Below are 26394 nucleotides of genomic sequence, written 5' to 3'. Positions count from 1 at the left end.
AAGAGTGAAAACAGAGAAGGCTTAATAGAGGTTGTTGCATGGGGAAGTGTCAAGGCAAGCTAATTAGAAACAACTGATCTTATATAATTAATTTGGAAGACTATGTGTTCTTTGGTTGGCTCTGAGTTGGAAGCAAAGGCAAAAAATAGAGAAGCTGTCAGTCATTGACCAAGTCCTGGCCATTTGGGGCTAATTACAGCAGAGATTTTGGTGTGGTTTCTCTGAATGCTCACAGAAAGGTGGCCGGTTCGCGTTCCATAGTCATAGATGATGGTCTGCCCATTGTCTAAACGGATTCAGCCTCTCATCATTTTTCGTCTGTAAATCTTTCCTTACATATCCCTCCAGCTACATCTAAAAATGATTTGAAAAATAACTGATACATGATGTAATATTTTTGCAAGGCAGAAGTATAATGGTTTACTTAACTACTAGCAGATACCTGAAAACATGCACTTTTCTTATTAATTCTATTAGGGCTAATTTTTTTTCTGCAATTGTTTATGTTGTTACAGAGGATCTTGATGATTTAAGAATGGAGGGAGTAACTACCCTTGTACCTTCTGGGAGCAAATTTAACCAAGCTCGCGCTACTCACCCTGCTGAACCTCAGGCCAAGGTCACACTGAACATCTGTTCAAGGTGTGCCAGGTAAAACAAATAATAGGTATAGTATACATAAACGTAATCTTAATTTTTAAAATCTACGATTTTGATGCAAAGGGTGTTAACTCCTCTGTGTTAAAAAAAAAAAAAAATCATTTCTTTCAAAAGGTCTTTTGTGCTAACATTGGAGAGGGAGTTAGCCGTGCAGTTTTTCCTCGCGTCCAATGCTACTCAGACCAACAATGAAATCAAAGAGTTTAGCTTGTCCTCACTACACAGTTTGAGGAGTTTTAAGTCTTTCTGTCTGTGAATTTCATTTGCTATCCGCCCTACTGGTTCCCTTTGAAAGGCAGAGTCTAAGGCCTCTGCAGGTTCAAAGCCCCTCTTAAAGCACCTGCATAAAGGCGAGTTTGCCCAGGTATAGTTTAAGATCTGATGTTATTGGCCTCTTAACCTGCTCCGCATCTTGTCCACCTCCTGGAAAGAATTTAATCAGCTTGACACTTTTCAGTTTTGGCAGCTGGAAGCAATCTTTGCATAGACTGTATGTGGCCAAAGAAGTAGCTTAAGTTACTGCCAAGTCAGCTCCCAGTGCTGGTCTAGCAGAAACTCATCAAATAGCTAGAATTCATTCTTTTGTAGGAACTAAATCTCATTTGCAAAGAGGCTTTTAAACCTGTTTAAATGTTAAAACAAGCCTTCTAACCCTTATGTAAATGGTGCAGATTAGCAAGAACAATACACTGGCTGGCCAGTTTTATCTTCTTTTCTTTATGTCTAGCTGTTCTATTGTATTGTTTGAGAGGGGATTAGCTGCTTGGAAATTGGGAGGGAGGGAGTGTAGGAAAATCAAATCAGATTTTTGTAGCTTTTCCTCTTTCCTTTTAGCCTTTGGAAATTTTTATTTTAATTGTCACAGGCTTAGAAAAATAGAACGGATACCTCTTAGAAAAGCAGGGATGTTATTTGAGACTATTAGAATGCCACAGCACAGTGGAAACAGCACATCAATGGAAATACTGCTTCAGACAAGTAATATTTGGGTGATTTGACTTTGATTAGAGCTGCAAATAAAACTTCTACTGTTTCTGTGATGGTATTCAGGCATCTTGAGTGAACAGAGTTATCTATGTGAAGGTTGTGTGGCAGTTTTGAAAAACCTTTGTAGTATGGTTAAATAACAAAAATTCAACTGAGTAAACTTTGAAGATCTAATTGTTTTTATCAAATAATTCCTGAATCAGGCAGCATCCCATGTAGCAAACACAAAAGAGTTCCACTGAGCAACAGGAGAGGAAAGGTTTTCAAAGATACGGAGGAGCACGTACTTCTTAGAGCACTGGGTGTGGTGCATCAACAATGAATTCTGGATCACTGAAAAGAAATAAAATAAAATGGGGGGGGGAAAAAGAAAAAAAGAGGGATGTGGGGGGAATTGTTAGCCAAGAATCCATTGTTTTAGGCTAGGCTGCCCTCCTAGGTGGAACAGAAGTGGTCTGTCAGTAAATTTTGGGCTCCTTGCTCAGTGGGGAGCCTGCTTCTCCCTCTTTCCCTCACCCTGTTCCTGCTTGATCTCTTGTACACACACACACTCTCTCTCTCTCTCAAATAAATAAATAAAATCTTAAAAAAAAAAAAAAACAACCACTGGATTAGTTACCAATTTTACATAAAATATTGAGATTTCTGTCTTCTCTTGAATACCCATTCGGGTCGTGTAACACCGGGCCCACATTCTCAGATGATCACACAGTAGCAGCTTCCCTCCCAGACCCTTAGACCCCACAGCTGTGTGCCAGTTCACGTCCTTAGCTTGTCTGTCCAGCTTCACGCATTTGCACTACCCATCTAAAGTCTAGAGGCCTTCGTAACCTCTGATCTGCAGAAACATAGGAACTTTGATGATAAGCAACAAATCAGGACTGGAGGAAGGCAGGCTGAGGTACCTAGCCAGGCCACTGGGAGAAGATTCTGGTGCCCAGAAAAGGCAGATGATACTGTCTCAGGATATCAGGCTCTGCCCAGGAGATTATGGTAGGCAGGTGGCAGTTTTAGACCAGGTGATCCCTCAGAACTCTGTGAGTCAGAATTCCAGTGCAGCAGACTAGACCAACATGGAGAAAATGGTTGCTTCCTTTAGATAAATGTACCCATTCTTATTGTTCTTCTCGAGTGGGCACTGGTACCCAGCCTGGAAGATAATAAGAGACAATGTGGTCTTTAGAGAGGAAGACTGGACATTAGAATTTTTTTGGACCTTTTGGGATCAGGGTTTAATTTCAAGTCTCACTGGATTGGAGGCAGTATAGTGCTAATGGATGAGAAAGTTTTGGATAATTAATGTTCAGTTGCAGAATATAATTACCGACACTTTTCAAGACTTTATGGCAAAGGTAAAATAGAAAGACAACCTCCTTCAAAGTTTGGCAAAGAGATCTTTATATACCCTAAATTACCTGGTGTATTATTGTGGGAAAAATTATGCAAATATTCAGAAAATCTGGTCCCTCATCTGTGAAATGGAGTTCTTGCAATCCTGGAGATAACCTCTAAAGACTATTGAGAGGTCTGGACAGAAAAATGTATGAAAAGGCAGCTATCAAATTGTTCACAGTGCAAGGCTGTCAAGAAAAAGGGGTAAAGGGGTTTCCTCTTTTTCTCTCACTAGGATAATCACCATGTAAATACTTAAGCAGTTTAAAATGCTTCAGCATTTTCCCCATCTTTTTGAAAGGCTTGCACTGAAGTGCTCAGGTATTGTAGAAAAAAGAGCCTCGTTCTTCTGACATTCTGGAATTTTCTCTTTGGCTTCTAACTAGAGAAAAAAAGGATGTCCATTTTCCAGGATTTCTATGTTTAATAAAGCATGTGTAAGGTAGCAATATTTTTGTCATTTGTTTGCTGTTTTGTCAAGTCTTAAGGTCAAGAAATCACTTTTTCCAAAGTACTGAAGAGGTAAAATGCATAAGTGATCTTAATGGTTTTGTTGTGAAATAATACCATAGTTGCAAGATACTGATAACAAGCTCTGTGGGGCATCAGTGAAACTTAAGTAATGTTGAGAGTTTCTGCAATGAACCCAATCAATGAGCAAGTTAGTATTAAGAGGCAGAGTCTTCTCTATAGATTGCCTTTTTTTCTCAATCTTTTTTTTCAGATACTACACTATGAGCTACTTACGGGATCACATTATCTAGAAGTGAGCTTGCATATGATATGTCCACAACGTTGTTGCTCTTATCAAGTTGAGGGCATTTAGCCAAAGGCCACAGAGCCTTTCTCATTCAGAACCTGATGGGAAGACATAATGTGTAATAGGAATGATATGTTTCTACTGGAATGATTGAGGGATATTAGATACACGTGACCACTGGAGACACTTCTACTTTCTAAGACATCAGGAAAAGAGGAATTCAGCCCACATTAAATTGTTCTGTAAAGCTTTATGTGGGACAAGGTGACTAAAATATCAAGAATGTCAAAAAGTTTATTGATTAGCCTAGTTACAAGAAATAAGATTACAGAATTTTTTCCCCCCCATAAATACTTCACACATGGTTGGGAAGGTGCAGATGAAAGAAAGCTTGTGTTTTCAAGCTGGAAAATTATTCCAGGATAGTGTTACTCCTATAGCTCCTGATGGCTTCGGTCTGATGTGGGCATTGCTGCAATTTGTGTGATTTAAACAAAGAGATGACATCATCTGGCAAGTGGGAAAATGTTGGCTAGTAGAGATCTGACCAACCAAGATATTTTAAGATTCCAACCAGAATATCTCATTTTCCCTCTCAGATCATGAAGTAAAGAAGCCGTTATAAAATAGCAATTTTAAGTAAATAAGAATTTTCTGTGTAGGGTGTAGCGGTATCCTTATAATGGGTGATTTTATTCATTACAAACTAGATTTTTAATATATTCATTGAGTACCTTGCTTTGACTTTTAGAAGAGTCCACCAATATAGCTACAAATCTCAGAATGTATGGGCAAAACAAGTTTCATTTGTTGCCTAGGAATCACACTAAGTAGTATCAATTAAAAAGTAAAGTGTCAGTAGGTCAGTAATGCAATTTATCAGTAATTACCAGCAACACTTCTGTGGTTTTAAAAAACTGTGGTTTGTAAAATTCTGAGTTTCAAATAAAATTTTTTATTAAATGTTCTGAGTTTTTGTTGTAAGATTACAATTAAGATACCAAGAGCAAATGCGGATACGAAGGCACCAAATTACTATTTCAGTGAAGTTTATAAGCCACTTTTCTGGAAAGACCACCCATTAATTCTGTCTACCTACTGCCATTCTGAGGCGTTAAATCTTGTTTTCTTGGACTCCTGCCAGGGCATTCCGGGTGGTAAAATGCTATTTGTTTTTGATGGTGCAAGTGTTTGCCTTCATTCATGCTTAACATCAATAGTGCACACACAAAAAGAACTGAAAGCCATTTTAAAAGAAATTAGATTATAGAGAATGTACAGTGCCACTGGCTCGGAAACTCCAACATGAGAATGCTAGGACAAGTTTGTTTCCAAATAGCCGGCTGAGTTTTAACTGATTTGCTTCATGTCATTGTACTAACACTTGTTCATCATTTCTCCTAAACATCATGACATTAAAATACTGAGTTTGTGCATTGATGTGATAAAGCAGGAGGAGAACGTCCTTGGTGATGAGAAGCCGCGGTCAAGAGGAATGAGAAATATTGTTAAGCGTGAACTAGTTTCAAACTGTCTATATTAGGATTTCCTAGCTGACCTGAGGAAATCTGCATAATTAATCATACATTATATTCTGTTTCACATTCCTAGGCATTTTTTTTCTTTTTTCCCCAACTATTTTTAGAAGGCTTAAATTCAGCAACTTCCCATTGGAAGGAAAGGTGAGCAGAAGGGACATAAAAATGGGTAAAAACAAAATGGGACTGCTATCACTTGTTTAAAGTGAAAAATTTTTGAAAAAAATTGAAATCTCATATTTTATATCATATCTACATATAGCCTTAGCTTTACATTAAATTTAATGCAGAAGTCTAAACCCACATGGTATCAAATGATATTTCCCAAATTCACAGCATGAGGTTCAGCTATGACTGTATCAGTAACTCAAAGTAAAACTCATAATTGCTCTCTTAAAATGAAAGTAAACCCATAAATCACTCAATTTCATTACAAAATAATTTTTTCCTATTATAAATTACAATTGTAAATTGTAATTACATTTTAATTTTAATAATTACTGTGAATTAATTAATTGTAAATTAATACAAATTCCTTGATTTTGACTGGATGGAGGGTAGGGAAAAAAAATGAAAACAAAAACTCCACAACAACAGCAATAAGATGTAAAACCCAATGTTTCTCTGATACGGCAGAGAAAGGTATTCATTCTACTCCCATCTTCTAGAATTTGGGCTTTGGGAGGGTAAACCCCCTAAGCTTTAGACACAGGCCATTTTTTCATTCTTTGCCCGTGAACTTTTTTTTGTTAACCTTAAGTTAAATTGTTCTTTTGGAGCTTAAAACTGCTAAGGGGAAAAATTTAACTCAAAGAGGACCATGTTAAAAGGTCCTGTGCCCAGTGTCTCCTACCTTCCTCAGACCCCTCAAACACAACCACTCAGAGCTGTGAGCTGTGGCCCAGAACTCCACCCATGTTAGCTACTGAATCCACACCCATATACTGCGAGTACTGGTTTCCACACACCTGCAAAGGCTGTGACTAACAGTGGAGGGGAGTGGGCCAACTGTGGGAGCAACTAGAGAAACTCATGTTGGGCACACTCTATAAATAAGCTCTTTCTCTTGGGGAACCTGGGTGGCTCAGTCATTAAGCATCTGCCTTCCACTCAGGTCATGATCCCAGGGTCCTGGGTCCAAGTCCCGCATTGGGGAGCCTGCTTCTCCCTCTGCTTGCCATTCCCCCCTGCTCGTGTTCCCTCTCTCGCTCGTGTCTCTCTCTCTGTCAAATAAATAAATAAAATCTTTTTTTTTTTTTAAAAGAAGAAGTTCCCTCTCTGGAGATAGTACCCAACATAAGTGCACAAAAGCAAAACATACTTGTGGACCTACCTCTTTCCACTCTCGACATCCTGATGCCTGACCTGTGTACAATTTACAAGAGTATCAGGAGCTGATGAGAGGAGAAGATGGAAAGGATTCTAGTGACTTAAAATCTCTTAGCATTGTTTCAGAAGAAGTGCATCCAGAAAAAATAAATATAAAACTATTAGCCTTACAGCAAGAATAATTCCTCAAAATGCTGAGGACACTGGGAGCAACACCAGTGGTCAATTGTATAAGAATTCAAATGATTTCATCTGGTTTCCCCAGCAGTTGATGAGCTTACAGACGCCACTCTTGGTGTTCAGTTCTTTCTTCAGGGAGTCAGTGCTGGGTTTGAAGTGGTGGAAGAATTAGACTCTACCAATAGTCTGCTTGGAACAGCTGGAGATACTTTGTGGAAAATACCTGAATCTCTCGTGTGTTTGAACCAGTAGCGTCTCTGATGAACTTTCACTTGCTGTTGTGGGCTGAACCATCATCAATTCCATGAATTTTTGTCAAAAAAACTGGATATTCTGACTTCCCTTACTGCACATTGGTTTGATGCCCTGTTAGTGATGATGTTTTCTTGCAATTTTTTGAGCTAAAGGGCTGAGATGAAAAATTTTCTGTATGAGAAGAATCACCCTCAACTGCTGTTATTGGATACTGAAAGCTTTGGAAATTAGCTTTTGCTTCGGACTTGATAATGTTCCCTAATGAATTCAACCCAAAATTCCAAAGTAAAATAGTGCTTTTATGAAAACCTCATATTGTATAAAGTCATTTCGATGACAACAAACTTAGTTGGAATTACATCATGTCAAGCTCTTTTACATGCTTGTGTTTTATTGCTTGTGAATTTAGTATTTGGTAGTACCTAGGTATATGAAAGGACACTTTCAAAGGTGAAATACATTAGATCTCATAACAGAATCAGTATTAGCAGATGAAAATTTGCTATCAATTTTGATGAAAGGGGAGCCTTATTTTAAAAAATTATCCTGCTTCCCCCCAAATTTTTCACTAATAGACCTGTATTACAAAAGATTGTAATTGGTTATTATATTTTAAATTTAATCACTAAAAACTTATGGAAAAATCAATTAACATCATTTTTATTTGCAGATATTACAGGTATTCACGCTGTGGCCCCCAAAATACTGTATTCAAACACACTGTTTAAATTCACTTACCAGATTTCATGGTTGTTAACTTTTATATTTTAATTGTTTGTTGTGAGGGCACCTTTCCAAACAGATAATGCTGTAGACACTCACATCTCTGTAATTGCTTTAATAGGATGGCATTCTAATTAATTTGTAACACAGGGATCCGTCTCTGTAAAGAAGGAGCAGTCTTTTACCCTTAGGGTTATTTTAGAATTTCCTGAAAAGTATTCTTCTCCAAGATTTGTGTTTCTTTCCCCTTGACATCCTTTTTTTTTTTTTTCTTTTTAAGATTTTATTTATTTATTTGAGAGGGAGAGGGAGGCAGAGTGAGCACGAGCAGAGAGGAAAGGGAAAACAGGATCCTGCTGAGCAAGGAGCAGGATGTAGGACTCGATCCTAGGACCCAGGGATCATGAATGAGCCAAAGACAGACGCTTAACCAACTGAGCCACTCAGGCGTCCCCACCTCCCCACCTTGAAGTCTTTAATGAGTTTCTGCAATCTTTACTAGATATTTTTTAGAGAGACCATTAAAGAGCTTTGTTGTTGTTGTTTTTTGTTTGTTTGTTTGTTTTTTACAGCCTTATAGATACCATGATTCCTTCTGTCTGAGATAGGAATTGGATACTTCAGGGCATCTTGGTCTGGGATTAAACCAAGGAAATCAAATAAAGGAAAGAAAAGGCCTGTGATACTCTCCTGACCAGAGAATTGAGGAATACATCTAAAAACCTGAGTAGCCAAGGGACAAGAATAGAAAATTCCCGTTTTTGTTTGCCTGTTTTTCCCTGGTGAGAAGAATAACATAGCTACACAAGAGGCACAGAGATTCAGTTTATGATTTCCATCTGAATCAAAAAGTCATTCTTTTTTTTATTTTTTAAATTTAAATTAATTTATATAATGTATTATTAGTTTCAGAGGTAGAGTTCTTAATTCATTAGTCTTATATAATACCCAGCACTCATTATATCATGTGCCTGCATTAATGTCCATCACCCAGTTATACCATCCCCCTGCCCCCTCCCCTCTGGCAACCCTCTGTTTCCTATGATTAAGAGTTTCTTATGGTTTGTCTCCCTCTCTGATTTTGTCTCTTGTTTTATTTTTTCCTCTCTTCCCCTATGATCCTCTGTTTTCTTTCTTAAATTTCACATATGAGTGAGATCATATGATAATTATCTTTATCTGATTGACTTATTTAGTTTACTAAAATACCCTCTAGTTCCATCCAAACAAAGTCTTTTTGGTCTGAAAACTGTCCCAGTATGAATCATAGCCAATCCTTCCTAGAAGTGGAAGAAAGTAGGGAAGACAAGATGAAAATAAGAACCTTGTCCATGTCCTGTAAGCTGCCTGTTGCATTCCTAGGGTGTGCGTTACCCAAATCCTACCCAGAGTATGATACATTTCTTTAAAAAAAAAAAAAAAAAAAGGAGCATGGACTCAGTGTATCTTAAAATATGGCTTATATCATTTCATTAAAATCTGCAGGCAGGAATAACTGAAATGATATACTCACCCAGCTTCTAGGATAAAGATCTTGAGAAAACAACAAGGCATGTGTCTAAATTTCCTAGTCTTAGGGTGATAGCTGTAAAGATGGTGAGAAATTATCAGACTTAGAAATCTTTTGAGGATAAAGCTGACAGGATTTGCCATTAGTTTAAGTGATACATATGAGATAAAGGGAAGAATCACAGATCATTCATTCCAAATATATTTGCCAGAGTAACCGAAATATGGCATTCCATTGATGAGAGAGAAGACAGAAGGAGTTTGTTGAGGATGATGATGAGTTTTTGCACATATTAAATTTGAGATTCTTATTGGACATACATGGTCAAAATCTGTCCACAACAGAACTGGCAGTTAATAGAGTGCAAGATTATATTCTTTTTTAGGAGTATGAAAAAAATTAAACAGTTCACTGTGTCTTTACAGAACAGGTTTTGTGACTGACTGTCCTTGGCATTAGGATTAATCAACTATACCGATCAAAAATCACCTCTTGTCTCACAACTCTTCACCTCTCCCAGCATGGTTGGTTCAAGATCACCATAATCTGCTTAACTTACATTTCCTTTTTAAAGCATTTATCATTCTTTCACTCTCATTAGAATAGTAACTTTATGAGAGCAGAGACCAAATCTGTCTTGGATCACAGATACATCCTCAGTACCTTAAATAATTCTTGACCTACATGAGATAATCAATAAGTACTTGGATAGATAGAAGATTAGAGGAATGTCAACTGGAATCTCTTTAGTTCTATTCCTCTCTCCCTCTGTGTCTCTTTCTATTTGTATCTCCATCTCTCTCTCTAGATTCATCTTTCTTTCTATCAATATCTCTATTTTTACCCCTAGGTTTTACTTTCTGTTGGGCTGCTCCATGTAGATGGTTCTGGTGCCTGGAGGCCCCATATTTAAAATATCCTTATAGCTTATGTCCTTATTCTCCAGGGTTCATATAATGATCTTTAAAAAGGCCCTGCTAAGCTCTCTCCAAGTAACGTGCCTGCCAGAGATTAGGCACTGCACGGAGGTGAGGAGATCTAATTAATTTCCAGTCCTGGGCTTACCTGTATGTTAGGGAAGAAACATCCGTATTTGACAGTTTCAACAGAATCATGAGAAGTTGGGAAGAAGCATCTATCAAAAGAAAGAGATTCAGTACAGAAAAAATAAGAATGGCCATAACAATACAATAAAATCAATAATCTGTTCTATTTCTAGAGAGCTTTAAATTATAAAAATTTTTTGAGAGACATTAATTCATTCAAAACCAATCCTCACAATTTTTATATCAACTGTACAAATGACAAAACTTGATCCAGAGAATTTAAATAACTTCTACACACAGCTAGCAAGTGTCTTTGGTGGGCATGAACCCAGGGCTTTATTGTCTTTATTGTGCTTAAATATTCGATGTTCTTGCAGCTATAGTACACTGCTTCTATAAATCTCTCTGAAACTCGGTCTCATTCCTGATTTTCCATTTTCTACCTTAGGGTTAATAATAGCCTTTGGAATTTTCTTTCCACTAACATTGTTATTACATGAGACCCTCCCTAAGTTTCCTTTTGCAGCCAACACACACTTGAGTCGCTCTCCATAGCTACCTTGGTGATGCTTTCCTTACTCCTCTCTCAAGTGCCCAGTGTCTTTAACTCAACCCACTCCTGTAGATCCCTCTCCCTTCCTGGATCCAGGGTCTACTCCAAATAGCTTTTTCCCCTTAAAACATGAGAATTCTTATATTGTGACTCTAGATTCTCAGAGTACCAAGTCAGCAGGACAAAAGGTTAATAGTTAAGTCCTGAAAAATGGAATCTTCTTTTGGATTTTAGTAAGGAGAGTAAAAGGTAGGTATTAAGAACAGCTTTAAAAAAATAATTTTTGTCTCTATCTTTTTATTTTTTTTATCTTATGCTCTAAGTCCCAGCTAAACTGGGTTTCTCTCTTTCTCCATAAGTGTTTTTTGTGCGTACCCCATAGACATTCTTCTAAAATAAACTCACCTCACTATGCAAGGAAGAATTTTGCCTTACAACCCACAAGCATATCCAAATACTCATTCTTCTTCCAGCACAGCTCCGATTTGCTTCCTTCCCTTTAAAGTTCTCTCAGTACTTTTAAATTAAAAAGCAATTTTGTTGTTCTTATTCTCCTGCTGAACTTTTTGTCTTTACTTCTGCCCATGTTCACTTTCTTACTAGTTGTTATATACTCCTATATTCTTATAGAAGAAAAATGGCAACATATGTGTTGATTCATCTTGTATCCATCCAGTTCAGAGCTCCAGCAGCTTATGGGGGATGTGTTTGGAATGGTTGTCATCCCTGCCACACTGCCTATATGGACAATAAAGGGGAGAGGGTTGGAGCTGCAGTTAAGAGTAGAACTAAATAAGAAATTTGTGATGAAACCTGAAAGTTGGACAGTTTTCCATACTGAGTGGCCTAGTGAGTATAAATTTCTAATTTGATAGTGTGAAATTGTCTTTATCGTGCTCTCATATTTTTATTAATCTGTTGATTTTATTCACCTGCTTCCAGTTGTTTTCTTCTTTAAGAGTAAGCGTGTATTATGTCCCTGTTCTCCAGCCCATATACATTCTCCCCCATAACAACAATATCAAAAATACTTTTCTTTGAATCTCAGTAAGTTTGGGGATTTTCCCATTTTAAAAAAGTCACTTCCTAAAACACATTTTTCCGACAATTTACCTTTCTTCTTGCTGTAAGAAACCATTTAACAGTTTCTTCAGAGACTCTTTGGGTAGTAAGTTTTAGTTTTTGTATCTGAAAATGTCTTGAATGCTTCCTTTTCTTTCAATAATGGTTTATCTAGTGATTAGTGTTTTATTCCACTTACGGTTGTTTCTCCATTGTTTCTCCATATAATGGTTATAGTTGTTATTTCTTCATAGGTAATCCTTCTTTATCTCTGGAAACTCTTAAATTTCTTTTTTTGCTTGATATTTAACTACCATTTAATGTAAGACATCAAAATTAATGTTTTTCGCCTGAAACTCATGGCTCTTCTTGTTTAGTGAGGCGCTCAGTCACTCTGCTTTGACTCTTTCCTCTCCGCTATTCATTCTTTCCTGTCCTTCAGGCACCTATCTAGACCTTTCCAGACTATTCACCACACCTTCTTATGTCTCTTTGATCTCATTTTTCTTGTGTCTTTTAATTTCATTTTTTCTTAGCTCAATTCTCTTTTAATTTCTTGATCTTGCTTTCAAGTAACCAAATTGTCTCTTTATGTCAAGTTTAGGTTAAATATCTCTATATTCTTAGAATTTACTCCTTTTCCCCCCTGCAATATATATTTTTAAAATCTTTTTTTTTCTTTCTTTGAGATTCTTAAATATACTTATTTAAAGTTTTGGGGGGTTTTGTTTTGTTTTTAGGATGGATGTATCCTTACCATTTTATTTTCAGTTGCTTGATGATCTTTCATCATCTTTTATTCCTTTACTTCAAAGTTTTTAAACTTTTAGACTTGCTTCCTCTTCTTTACTCCTGTCTGTTTCCTGGTGTTTCTTCCACCCTTTCCATCATCTACCCCTCTCTGGGGTGCCCAGTATAATACTACTCTAGTAGAATTCAAGATCTTATATTGGAGGCTCAGGGATCCCAGCCAGCAGAAGTCTTGGTTGGGTTTCTTGCTGATGGCTGTTTCTGCTTCCTTGAGTCATTTCCTAGTCTACAGCCCTGCAGTGGTTTTGCTCATTATCAGCCTTGGTTCACTGATAGGGCATCTCATTCAACTTCTTCTCACTCAGTAAGCCTGGTTTCAAGAATAGGATATTTTGCATTCCTTTCCAACCTCTTCTGCCTCTTTCTGATGCTGGGAGCTAGATAGTTCTTAGCTGTTTTGATTTTAGCCTCCTATTACTGTTTTCCATTTAAGTCCATGATTGTGTTTTAACTGGTATTGAGCATGGTTCTATCTTTTAAAATAGTTTTAAAATGTATTTTATCTCTTACTAGTTTGTGTGTGTGTGTGTGTGTATGTGCACATGCACACAAGCAACAGGTTTTTTATATAAATTTACTCAATCATCTTGACTTAAAGTTATCTCATTGATTAAATACTTCACTATCCATACACGCAAGTATTCATAGAAGCAGATGAACGGGGTCATTAGGTAAATATACTGAGAATTAAAACAAAGATTCTCTTGAAGAAAACCTTTATAGGGATAGTAGGGAAGCAACTCAGAATATCTTTAAAATAACCACATGTATAATTACTTTCCTATTGTATTTTTAAGGAAAATATTTTTTTTTGGTCGTGTTAGTCACAAACCTTCATGTTATAAGAATCAGAAATGTTAGTGGGATTTACTTTAGCTAATGGGAGTTTAAGATAAGGATGTTTGAGAAGAAATAACAGAATAGTTCAGTCTCATTGACATCTGGAATATTACTCATGCCTAATTTGCATACATCAGTTTCTCTAGTAGCCCAACAATAGTGATGGGACCAAACAAGATGCCATTCTCCTCTCCTAACTCCTCCAAATCTGGTTCTATGTCAAGGTACTCTTTCAACTTTTTGATTACTCCTGGATTTTAATGCGTCTTGGCTTCTGTTTATGGTCTTCTTATGCCTCTCTATTTCTACTGTTTTGGAATAAATATTTGTCACTCCCACAAAATGCATATGTTGAAATCTTAAACCTCCAGGGATGTTTGGGAAGTTATTAGGTTTAGATGAGGTCACGAGGTAGTACCCTCATGATGGGGTTAATGCCCTTTTAAGAAGAAGAAACAGGAAAGCTCTTTCTAAATGCACACAAAGAAGTCATGTGAGTACACAGTGTGATGGGGGTCGTCTTCAAGCCAGGAAGAGAGCCCTTACCAAGAACCAAATTTGAGGCCACCTTGACCTGGCACCTGGCCTATGGTATTTTGTTATAGCCTGAGATAAGACAACTTTATGATCATATCTTTCATTAAATCTTATCTACAGGTTCCTAGAGAGGAAATCTGATGGAACCCATCAGTTAACATTTGGTATTGTGTCTAAACTTGAAGAACAGAGTTCTTATTCTTCACCATTTTGACATCAGTGCCTCAACTTTGAGTGATCCCTGGTATTATCTCCCAGAACCAGGGGATCTGGAGCCATTTTGTACAAAATGGGGGTATTTATGCTTCAGGGGCCTTACGAGCACCTTGCCCAGGGTTTTAAATTTAGTAACCTAGACTTCTTAGACTTTTTTTTTAACCCAATAAAAGGTATTACATTGTCAATTTTTAAAAAATAATTTGCCATGCATTTGTTAGATTAGTCAGATGTCCCTTCCCTCCTCCTGAAGCTTGCATGCATTAGTGTGCTGTAGTCCATCCTCAGAGAAAGAGCCATGGAATCCATTGTATGCCATGTCTCACTACATGCATGAGAGGATGTGCTGGTGGGCAGAGTAGCTGCTGCCCCAAGAGATTCATATTTCAATACGATTCACAATGCCCATTACCCATAAAGGTATTATAGAATGGGGGTACAATTCGTATTTTAGACCATGGTTAGTTAGAGACTTTCTGATGTAGCTCTTAGCATATCTGATGTGTTTATAATGGAGAGAATGTCTAGAACTTAGACTTATTAAAGAAAAAAAAAAAAAACAAGGGGCGCCCAGGTGGCTCAGTTGGTTAAGCAGCTGCCTAGCTCAGGTCATGATTCCAGGGTCCTGGGATCAAGCCCCACATCTGGCTCCCTGCTCAGCAGAGAGCCTGCTTCTCTCTCTCCCCCTCTCCCTGTTGCTCTGCTTACTTGTGCTCTCTCTCTCTCTGTCAAATAAAAAAAAACAAAAAACAAAAAACAAAAAACCGAAAAACAAACCCATAATCTAATGTGATACTGAAGGAGTAGGCTATGTTGTAAAAGGTAATTCTCTACCATAGATTCAGCCAGGAGAGTGTGGGTTCAATTCAGTAATGCTATAGGTCAGAAGAAAAATCATTGCCAAGATGAAATTCATATTTGTGTAATGAATAGTCCACTCCTTCAAGTGAGCTAATATAGAGGTACTTATGACCTGTCTTAGTAAATCCATTTTTATTTAAAATACACATAGAGATAAGAAAGGCAACTTTCAATTGTGTATACAGGCATTGTGCAGCAGTGAGTATGTTCAATTATCTGAATATTTCAGGAGAGTACCTATTATGGAGTGAGGAAGCATTGCCCTTTGGATCCAATCACTCCATTTTATTATCTTCCCTGAGCGGAATTCATGAGATAATTACTCTACCCCCTGCTCAGAATTCTTTAGCTTTCAGAGAAGCAGGTAGGCTAGAGTGCATGCCACATTCCTTTCTCCACAGCTGTCTCACCTCCACCTGCAACTTTCCTTTACCATTGAATAAAGGCAGCTGGCTAAAAGGTGTTGCAGTGAAGCCTTCCTTCCTACATTTGCCAGAAGCACTCAATCCTGATTACCTGTAAATAGAGTCAGTGCTAGCCCTTTCCACCTTCCTCTCTTAGATCATTTTTACCATTTTCCCCTTGCTCCTGATGGGCAGTCACACTGGCATTTCCTCCAACAGGTGAAGTGCATTTCAGTCTTGCTCTAGGTACTTGCTAGGTCCCCTGACAGATAGGACACCTTGCGTGGTCTACTCTTTCATATTAAATGTCACTTCATCAGAGAGGCCTTTCCTGATCCCAACTCCATCACTCTCTCTCACCCCTTACCTGACTTTTTCCCTCCAAGTTTCACTTATTATTTCTTTCATTGCATGCTTCCTCTGTCTCCCGCTGCTAGAATACCAGCTGCATGAGGCCGAGAATTTTGCCTGTTTTGTTTGCTGTTCTAATTCCAGCCCCAAGAACAGTGGGTGGAACACATATAATCATTGAATGGTTGAATAGGACAGTGGCAAGTGCCTGATGTGCTTTATGCACTTGACACTATCTTATTAGTGTAACTTATGCACTTGCACATTACTTATTAAAATTGGGAATAACTGTTGATTTTTATAAAGTGTGTTCCTTATCAGGTGTTTTTCTAAGTGCTTTACATACTTTAATTCATTTAATTCTGACAGTATCAAAGAGGTTGGGTCATTTGCCCAGTGATACCTAATGTGTACATTTCAGAGCAGGGAATTTAATCAAGAAGTCTTGCTTCAGATTAGGTACTCTTTCTTCCTTTACTGCCAATGATGGGGAGAGGTAGGTGTGGGAGGAGGCTGGGAAGGGAGGGAATGATGTGGCCATGTGGCATGTGCCACCATGGTGAGCTGAATTTTCTATAATAAGTTATCCTGTCATTTTCTCATTAGTATGATAAATAATCAGTAGAAGTGAATTGGCCAGTGTTAGGTGCCTGTTCTGGTCCTACCCCCCTTACAGTGTATGATCTAAACAGATATTACTGTTTAAGCTAGAATAAAGGGATAGTCAGAGTTATCAAAAAGTTTGAAATGTTTCCAACCAAGGATCTTCACTGTAATTCTTTAGAGAGGGATGTGTATGTGAAAAAGAAAATTTAGACTTTAGAGTCACTATGCTGGGCTTTGTGTTGTTAGCAGGGTTTACAAGGCACTGAGTCCACTTCTCATGGGATGACCAGAAAGTCATCACAAACAGACCCAAACTGCATTTGACTCATGTAGATTTGAAATAAAATTTGCTTGTATATGTTCTTAAGTAGGTTTATTTCAAATTGTGTTTTGGCTTGCATACATATAGAAACAAATTTAGAAAAAATAAACAGATTAATGTTTTTCTTGGCTTTAATATAATTTTTGTCTTTTTAAAATGGCTTAAATTTGGAACAGGAAGAGAAAATTTTTAAATTAAGAGGAAAAGAACATTTTTATCTTTACTATTACTTTATTATCTTGCCACGATAAAAATAAAATAATCCTCTAGACAGGCTAACTAAGAAAATGGAGAGAGGACACAACTTATTCCTAAATCAGAAATAAAAGAAGGGATGTCGTTACAGATCAATGGACAATAATGATTGAAAAGGAATACTATGACAGCTCTATGTCTGCAAATTTGATAACCTAGATAAAATGGACCAATTCTTTAAAAGATGCAATTTACCAAAACACACACAAGAATAAATAGATAATATGAATAGGCCTATATTTATTAAAGAAAGGAATCAAAAATTAAGCCTCCAAAACAGAAAGCATCAGATTCAGATAGGATTGCTGGTGAATTTTACTAGTAAAAAATTTAAGGAAGAAACAACTCTCTATAATTTCTTTCAGAGGGCAGAAGCAGAGGGAATACTTCTTAACTCATTCTATGAGACCCAAATTACCCTAATACAAAACCCAGACAAAATGTTGTAAGAGAACTACAGACCAATATTTCTCATGAACGTATATGCAAAAATCCTCAACAATATATTAGTAAGTTGAATCCAACAATGTTTCAAAAGAATTATAAATTATGACCAGATGAGGTCTATCCCATATATGCAAGGTTGGTTTAACATTCAGAAATCAATCAACATAATTCATCACATCAACAGACTAAAAAAAGAAAAATCACATGATCAAATCAGGGGATGCAGAAAAGCATTTGACAAAATCCAACACTCATTCCTCAAAAAACTCTTAGTAAAGTAGGAATGAGAGGAACTTCTACAACTTGAGAAAGAATATCTATGAAAACTTACAGCTAAAATCATGGTATTTAATGATGAGAAACTCAAAGTCTTCCCACTACAAGACACATACAAGGCAAAGATGTTCTCTATCAACAGTCCTTTTCAACTTCAAGTTTTAGCTAATATAATAAGAAAAGGAAATAAAATGTATACAGATTGGGAAGAAAGAAATAAAACTGTCTTTGTTCACAGATGACATGATTGTTTATGTGAAGCAAGTGACAAAACCCAGAGCTAATACGCAATTATAGTAAGGTTACAGGATATTGGTTAGTATACAAATGTCAGTTGCTTTCCTAAAGAACAGTAATAAACTAGTGAAATTTGAAATTCAGGATACAATACCACTTAAATATTCACCCCCCAAAATGAAATACCTAGGTATAAATTTAACAAAATTTGTATAAGATTTGTACGAGGAAATATGCAAAGCTTTGATGAATGAAATCAAAGAACTAAATAAATGGAGGGGTATTCCATGTTCTTGAATGGAAAGACTCAATATTATCAAGATGTCAGTTCTTCCCAATTTAATCTTTAGATTCAATTGTAGTCCCAGTCAGAATCCCATCCATAAGAGTTTATTTTGTGGATATCTGCAAACTGATTCTAAAGTCTATATGGAGAGGCAAAAGACACAGAGTGGCCAAAACAATATTGAAAAAGAAAAATAAAGTTGGAAGGCTGATAGTAATCTACTCTAAGGCCTACTGTAAATCTAAACCAATCACAATAATGTGGCACTGGTAAGAGAACAAACAGATCAGTGGAGCAGAAAGAAAAACCTAGAAATAAGGAATAGACCTATGTGATTGTAGTTAACTGATCTCTGGCAAAGGATTAAAGGTAGTAAAATGAAGTAAACCCAGTCTTCTCCACCATTGGTACTGGAACAACTGGACATCCACACGCAGAAAAACAAATCTAGACACAAAAGACACAAACCTTTGCCCTTCACAGAAATGAACTCAAAGTGCATCACAGACCCAAATGTAACCCCTAGAAGATAACAACGGAGAAAACATAGATGACCTTGGGTAAAATGATGCCTTTTTAGGTACAACACCAAAATATAATCCATGAAAGAAATAACTGATAAGCAGGGCTTTATTAAAATTAAAAACTTCTACTCTGTGGAAGACAATGTCAAGAAACAAAGAAGACAACCCACTGATTGGGAGTAGATATCTACCAAGACATATCTGATAAAGAACTATGACCCAAAGTACACAAAGAATGATTAGATCTTAATAATAAAAACACAAACAACTGAGTTAAAAAATGAATCAAAGACCTTAAAAGACCTCTCACCAAAGAAGATATACAGATGGCAAATAAGCATATGAAAAATGTGCCAGAGCAGATGTTACTGGGGAAAGGCAAATTCAAGCAACAATAAATTAAAGCACCCAAAACTGGAACACTGAACACCAAATACTGACAAGGATATGGAGCAACAGGAGCTCTCATTCATTGCTGTTGAGAATGAAAAATCATACAGAGAGTTGAAAGAAAGTTTGGTGATTTCTTACAAAACTAAACAGTTTTATTGTTTGATCCAGCAGTTGTGCTCCTTGGTATTTACTCAAATGAGTTGAAAATTTATGTTCACACATACACTTGCACGTGGATGTTTATAGGAGCTTTTTTCCTAATTGCCCAAATTTGGAAGCCACCAAGATGTTCTTTAGTAAGTGACTAGATCAATAAACTGTGGTACATCCAGACAATGGAATGTGATTTAGTGTTAAAAAGAAATGAGCTATCAAGCTATCAAAAGGCATGAACAAAACCTAAATACACACTACAAAGTAAAACGAGTCAATCTGAAAGTCTAAACACTATATGGTTCCACCTATGTAACTTTCTGGAGAAGACTAAACTATGGAGACAATAAGATCATCAGTGGTTGCCAGGGGTGGTGTGGACTAAACAGATGAATAGGCAAACCACAAAGGATGTTAACTCAGTGCAAAGCTTTTGTTTGCTACCATAATGATGGATACATCATTCATAGACAATGCCAAGAGTGAACCCGGTGTAAACTATAGACTTTGAATGAATATGACGTGTCCATGCTGGTTCATCAGTCTTAACAAATGTACCACTTTTGTGGGGAATGCTGATCATGGGGGAGGCTGCAGACTTGTGGGAACTGGGATTTATGAGAAATATCCGTACATTCCCCTCAATTTAGCACTGAACTTTAAACTGTTAAAAAAAAACCTAAGTTTTAATAAAATTTTAATGAAGAAAATAAAATAAATCTATTATTTATAGTATGCGTTATTATATCCCTATAATTTATGTTGATTTATTGTTCATTTGTTTGAAGATTTATTTTTGCATGTAGAAAGAATAATTCTACCTGTGAAAAGGAGATTTTACAAAACTCATAGAGATTAGCTATCACAAGATATTCAAAAAAACCTTTAAGAGCCAAAATGTAATTAATTTTCCTTAAAATAAATCAAACAAAAGGATACCTCCTTATTTGTTTACTGCCTTACTAAACAGAATCTATATAATAAAATAACAAATTTAAAAGTTTATAATTCTTTTTGTCCATCAAAATAGGTATATCCCTTAATGTTTACCAAATGATTTTATGCCTTAAAAGGTAAATAAAAAAAAAATTCACCGAGATTTTTTTGTTAACTTTCTCTTTTTAGATGGAATCAAATCAGACAAGAACCAAAGCTGCCCAAATTAGATATCCTCGTCCCTGATTTCCAAATCCTTAATTTCAGTTTTTAGGAAATATTTGTTAAACAGAAGATTAATGTCAACACTTCAGTTATTATCTCAGTGGTCATAGACTTTTTTCTCTTCTGTACCAGATTTTCCTGCTGAGCTAAGTCTGGAAGCAGCTGTTGTTGTTACAGCAACTTGGTTAGATTTAATCAATATTTTTTGAATGCCTACCTTGTGTGAGGAACTGTGGTACTAAGAAAAAAAGGAGACTTCATCTAGATGTAGTCTCATGAGCTGAATGTAATAAACACTTCAATGACAAGGACTCAAAAACTGGCCCAATAGTGTTCATCGTTCTGGATCCAATTTCACTCATTTTTATTATTAATGAAAAACACTTTACACCAAGATTTTAGTCAATTCTCCTAATATGTGAATAGGTGCTTACCAATGAGCCAATTTCCTAGTCACTAAGGGACTTGAAAAGAACAGTATCCAGGGTAAATGTTTCTGCTTTGCATGAAGGAACCCGAATTCTCCCTCTCAACTGATCAGTGAACACACTTTGAAAGAGACTTCATAAAAGATATGGAATCAAATCACTTTCAAACAGCTTTAACTCAGTGAAGTAAAAAGAGAAGAGACCATGAAATGCCCTTATAAAATATTTAAGAACAAAAAGCAGAAATTTTAGGTAAGAGCTACCTAGTAATTTAGAAATAATCGAAGGTTCAGAAATTCTAGAAAATAGGGGCACCTGGGTGGCTTAGTGGGTTAAGCCTCTGCTTTCAGCTCAGGTCATGATCCCAGGGTCTTGGAATGAAGCCCCACATTGAATTCTCTGCTCAGCAGGGAGCCTGCTTCTCTCTCTCTTTGCCTACTTGTGATCTCTGTCTGTCAAATAAATAAATAAAAAATCTTAACAAAAAAAAGAAATTCTAGAAAATAGTCTAGATATTTAATAATCAAGGACGTTCCTTTCATACCTTTATTTTAAAGTATAAATTTATATAAAAGACATTCATTTTTTTTCTACATGTCAGTACAAATCTACTATAGTTAGTCTCAATAATGCCTGATTTTTGGGGTGCCTGGGTGGCTCACTCAGTTAAGCATCTGCCTCCGGCTCAGGTCATGATCCGACAGTCCTGGGATTGAGAGTCCTGCATCAGCTTCCCTCCTCTGCAGGGAGCTGCTGGAGCCTGCTTCTCCCTCTGCCTCTGCCTGCCACTCCCCTTGCTTGTGCTCTCTCTCTATCTCTCTGACAACTAACTAACAAACTAAATAAATAATCTTAAAAAACACTTGATTTTTTTTTTTTTAATTTTGAACCACGATTAAAAATCACCGTTGGATCTAAATACCAAGTTGTCCAATGCAGGAGAATATAAAATTTTCCTCAGCTCAATGGTTCAAGAAAATAGGTGGATTTAGGGAGTTTATATTGGAAAAGAATAAATAGAGCTATGCATATTTGAAAGGCAGTCCCATGGAAGAAAAAACATACTTATTTTTGTCGCTCTGAAAAAGCACTACTGGCACTAACCTAAAGGACACACAGGCTTTACTTCAACTTAAGGACAGTTGGGACAACTGGAGTAGTAGAAAAAGGGAAGGTCTGACTTCCCGCAAATGTGACTGCTTGATTGCTGGAAGTACAAGCAGAAGTTAAATAACTCTTCGGTGCAGCATCCGTGTGGAGTAAGTAAGAGACTGGGCAAGATGACCTGGTAGGCAGAACCTCCAAAACCGTGAGAAGTAAATGTCCAGTCTTCATAAGCTATCAGGTAGTGGTATTTTGTTATAGCAGCCTGAATGGACCAAGGCAATCTTCTATCCGTCTTCTTCAGCTATGGATAGGGCTCCAAACCTGAGCTTGAAGTCACACATCTATCACTTGCTGAGCCAGTTCTTCCAGTCCAACCAGATAGGCACCTTAGTGTATCAGTAGGGGGTTCTAGAGTTCCAAGAAGAGATGCAAACCACTAATTGGAGTGATGGAGCTCTACTTCAAGGTGAATTATCATCTGAGGGGGGCACTGTAACTTCAGGTCCCCTTTACCCACCTTGGGATAGGTTTCTGCTTCCCAAAGGAATTGAGAAAGATGCTTTTCGTTGCTGGGGACAAGTACGATGAGCTTGATAACCCTCCTACCTCTGCTCACTGAGCAGTCCTGCCTCCAGGATAGAGGGTTTGAGCTGACTGCCTTGACACCGTTCATGACTGTGGAACTTCTGGATCGAGGGCGTGCTGTTGTCCTCCCTGGTCAGCACGTCTCTCTTCTATCTTGGCGTCGTAATTTCCTGACCAGGTGAAGTCACCCAATTAGATGAGGTGACGTAGCACTAGGACTTCTTACAAGACTTTAAAAGATTATGACAAATCAATAGTTACTGATAATAACAGCCACTTAGTTATTGGGCTTTTCTCTTCTTTTTAGAAAATGAGCTTCATATAATATTTAGACTGTCATGCTCTCTCATTTATTTTCCAAATAGAGAGCAACATAACCCACATACCATGTGCTTAATAATGTATTGAGGAGCTAAATGGATAACTGGCACCAGTACCTTCCAAAAGTGGAATTGCTGTGTCTAGAGTCATAGCTGGGGCCACGTCTAAAATCATGAGTGATGGTTGAGGGGGGATATCTGACAGCCACTGAAGTTTCCTAGACGAACCTAGGGTTTTTCAAATTACGTTTTATTTTTGGATCCTCACATTTTCTTTAAGAACTAAAGATTAACTCTGTGTTTTCGTTTTAAAGATGAATCAGAAACTATGAGCATTTTCTGGATCATATGGACATATGGATGGCCATCTGATCTCTGAGAACCATCACACGATGTGAGTTCCCACAGGTGAAATTAAAATACACCAGTGCTGTCTAGTTCCAAGTTATTTAGGAGAAGAACAGCTGCAGCTATATTTCCAGGACATATTAGAGCTAAGCAAAGGCCAAAATATGTCTCAGTTTACTCAAGAACTAAATTTCTCAATAGTTCAAGTGGAGAAAGTAGAGGGACATCTGAGGACATGCATAATAGCAGAGGCACGCTACAATTGTCAGCATCACATATACACATATTTAGTTCTTTAAGGACTAAAAATTTTATAAATGTTTTTATAATTTATAAATTTTATAAATTTTTATAATAAAAGAACATGGGTAGAGATCAAAAGGACAAATTTGATCAGTCTGGAAAGAGGTCTTAGTTTCAGAAAGAAAATATATCTCCCAACAATTTTTAAATATTTATTATAGTACAAAATCGGAATCTATACATAATCTTTCCAACAATTAGAAGAAAAAATAGCAGGTAGTTTGACAACAATAAAAAAGAGGTTATACAACTTAGTGTCAGCCAAACCTACATCTCTAATTGAGTTAAATTATTGCTAAAAATGTAAATGATTCTTACTTTATAATTTTGATTTTATTTAACTTGCAATTTAAAAATTTTAAAATTGAGAATTGTCTAAGGAGTTTAGACTTAATAGTATGGATTATTTCTTATTGCATTAACATTTGAAGTTAATTTAAATCGATGCTAGGCTTCCAGAGAATTCTTTCCCTTTAAACAGTTAACTGGGGTTTGAAATTCACCTGGTTAGACTAGTACATTCAGTACGTGGAATCACTGTACTAGAGGTAGTTTAAATGATAAATAAGCAGTGTTGAATTATAACAATTTGCACTGGACGCCTGGGTGGCTCAGTTGGTTAAGCATCTGCCTTCGGTTCAGGTTGTGATCCTGGAATTCCAGGACTGAGCCCTGCATCATTCTCCCTACTCAGTGGGGACTCTGCTTTTCCCTCTGACCCTACCCCGCCTTATCGTGTTCTCTCTCTTTCCAGTAAATACATAAAATCTTTAAAATAAATGAATAAATAAATAAATTTGCACTAAAGTATCAATTGGAAATCTAAAAAGCAAGATGCCGAGCAAAGACATATTCACAGTATTTTCTGGCTAAAGGAATTTTATAGTCGATTCATGAAATTCTTTTTTCAAATCTTGTTTACTTTTTACAAATCAAGAAGCAAACCATTATATTTCCATTGAGTTTTCAGGAGAAAAAAAATATTGTGTGCCACTCTATGTGGAAAGATACTCCTAGAGATTCCACAGTTTATAGACTCATTATAACTGAGTGCCCGCAAGGCAGACTGAATGTTAAGAGTGGCTATGGAGATTTAGCACTGATTTTGGACCCCAAGTTTTTGGAGCACAGTCACATTGAACGGAAAGAAATCTGGTGTTTACAATTGAATTTGACAATAGTGAGAACATGGAAAACTCTGGACTCTCAGACCCATGTCTGAGACATATGTCATTTGGAACATTGTTTGAACAGATGGGTTTTTGCTTAAGAGGATATTTGTAAGATTTAGACAAAATTATGGCTTAGCACTGATCTGTGAATATCGATCTTCCTCACCGTTGAAATTTTAGAAAGGGAACCAGTAGTCAGGCTCCGTTAGATGGTATGGAGCTTAAAATTGATTCCTATGAAGAGGAACAAAGACCCCCATTGTAGCAGGAAGTATTGATCTGTTTCTTTACAAACTACCTGTTCCTCAAAGTGCCTGGGAAAGAGTGTTACAAAGGGGCCATTACACTGTTTTTGCTTTGCCCCTCTTGATACTGAACAGAAAGAGAAACAATAAAACAAAAAACTGTGACATATACAAGTCTAAAATATGGGTAGAGATCAAAAGGACAAATTTGATCAGTCTGGAAAGAGGTCTTAGTTTCAGAAAGAAAATATATCTCCCAACAATTTTTAAATATTTATTATTGTACAAAATCGGAATCTATACATAATCTTTCCAAAAATTAGAAGAAAAAATAGCAGGTAGTTTGATAACAATAAAAAAGAGGTTACAAATGTTAATTTTTCATACCGGGCTTTGAGGAAACTTCACATTCAAATTATGAAAATAATCACAAATATTAGGTGTGGGCAGAGCCACTTGTACAAGCCAGTGAGTGCTGACAGTACCCACAGGCAATGTAACTTGCAGATAGCAGGGGCAGACATGGAGTGGTGCTCTGCTTACCTTCAGGACTATTTTAAAGGTTGGCTAAAGTCTTTATTTTATTATTTTAAAAATGTGTTTAATTTAATTTAATTATTTGAAAGATTGTGTTTATTTGGCAGAGAGTGGGAGAGAGAGAGAGCTAGAGAAAGCACAAGCAGGGGGACAGCAGAGGGAGAGGGAAAAGCAGGCTCCCCACTGAGCAGGGAGCCTGATGAGATGTGGGGAAGTGAGGCTGTATCCCAGGACCCCAGGATCATGACCTGAACTGAAGGCAGACGCTCAAGCAGCTGAACCACATAAGTGACCCTGGCTAATGTCTTGAAATTGACTTTTAAAGCAAGCTAAAAAATATCCCCATAAGAACAGTAAGCACTGTGTGTAACATCTTAAGGAGAGTAAGTTTCCTTATTTCTCTATTTCTTTCATCTGCTTTCTTTCATTGTTTCTACTTCCCTCTTTTTTTCATCATCTGAATGAAGTCCCCTGGGACCAGCCAAACTTTTGTTTATTTTAACATGTTCAATGAGCACATAAATATAGAGTGTGATGGGTTTTTTTTTCTGAGACTCAGTGTGTGTGAGTGTTGGCCCAGGATATGTCTGCTTCATGGCAAAAATAAAACACAAGATTATCGCTTAAGAAGAAAAAGAAATTTGGAGAGGACTTTGATACCTTCTTTATAAAATG

The 26394-nt window shown here is 36.9% G+C and overlaps 1 protein-coding gene across 2 annotated transcripts in view; it reads left to right on the top strand.

The window, feature by feature from the left end:
- Positions 1-26394, top strand: part of C3H8orf34 (chromosome 3 C8orf34 homolog) — a 376732-nt gene that overhangs the window by 249235 nt on the left and 101103 nt on the right. For both annotated transcript variants that reach the window (XM_059166266.1, XM_059166265.1), the window contains exon 7: positions 516-651. In XM_059166266.1, coding sequence (XP_059022249.1) covers positions 516-651 — 136 coding nt within the window. The remainder of the gene's footprint in view (positions 1-515; positions 652-26394) is intronic.

This window comes from Mustela lutreola, chromosome 3 (assembly GCF_030435805.1).
Source record: "Mustela lutreola isolate mMusLut2 chromosome 3, mMusLut2.pri, whole genome shotgun sequence".
Taxonomy (NCBI): domain Eukaryota; kingdom Metazoa; phylum Chordata; class Mammalia; order Carnivora; family Mustelidae; genus Mustela; species Mustela lutreola.
This window is presented reverse-complemented; position numbering and strand designations above follow the sequence as displayed.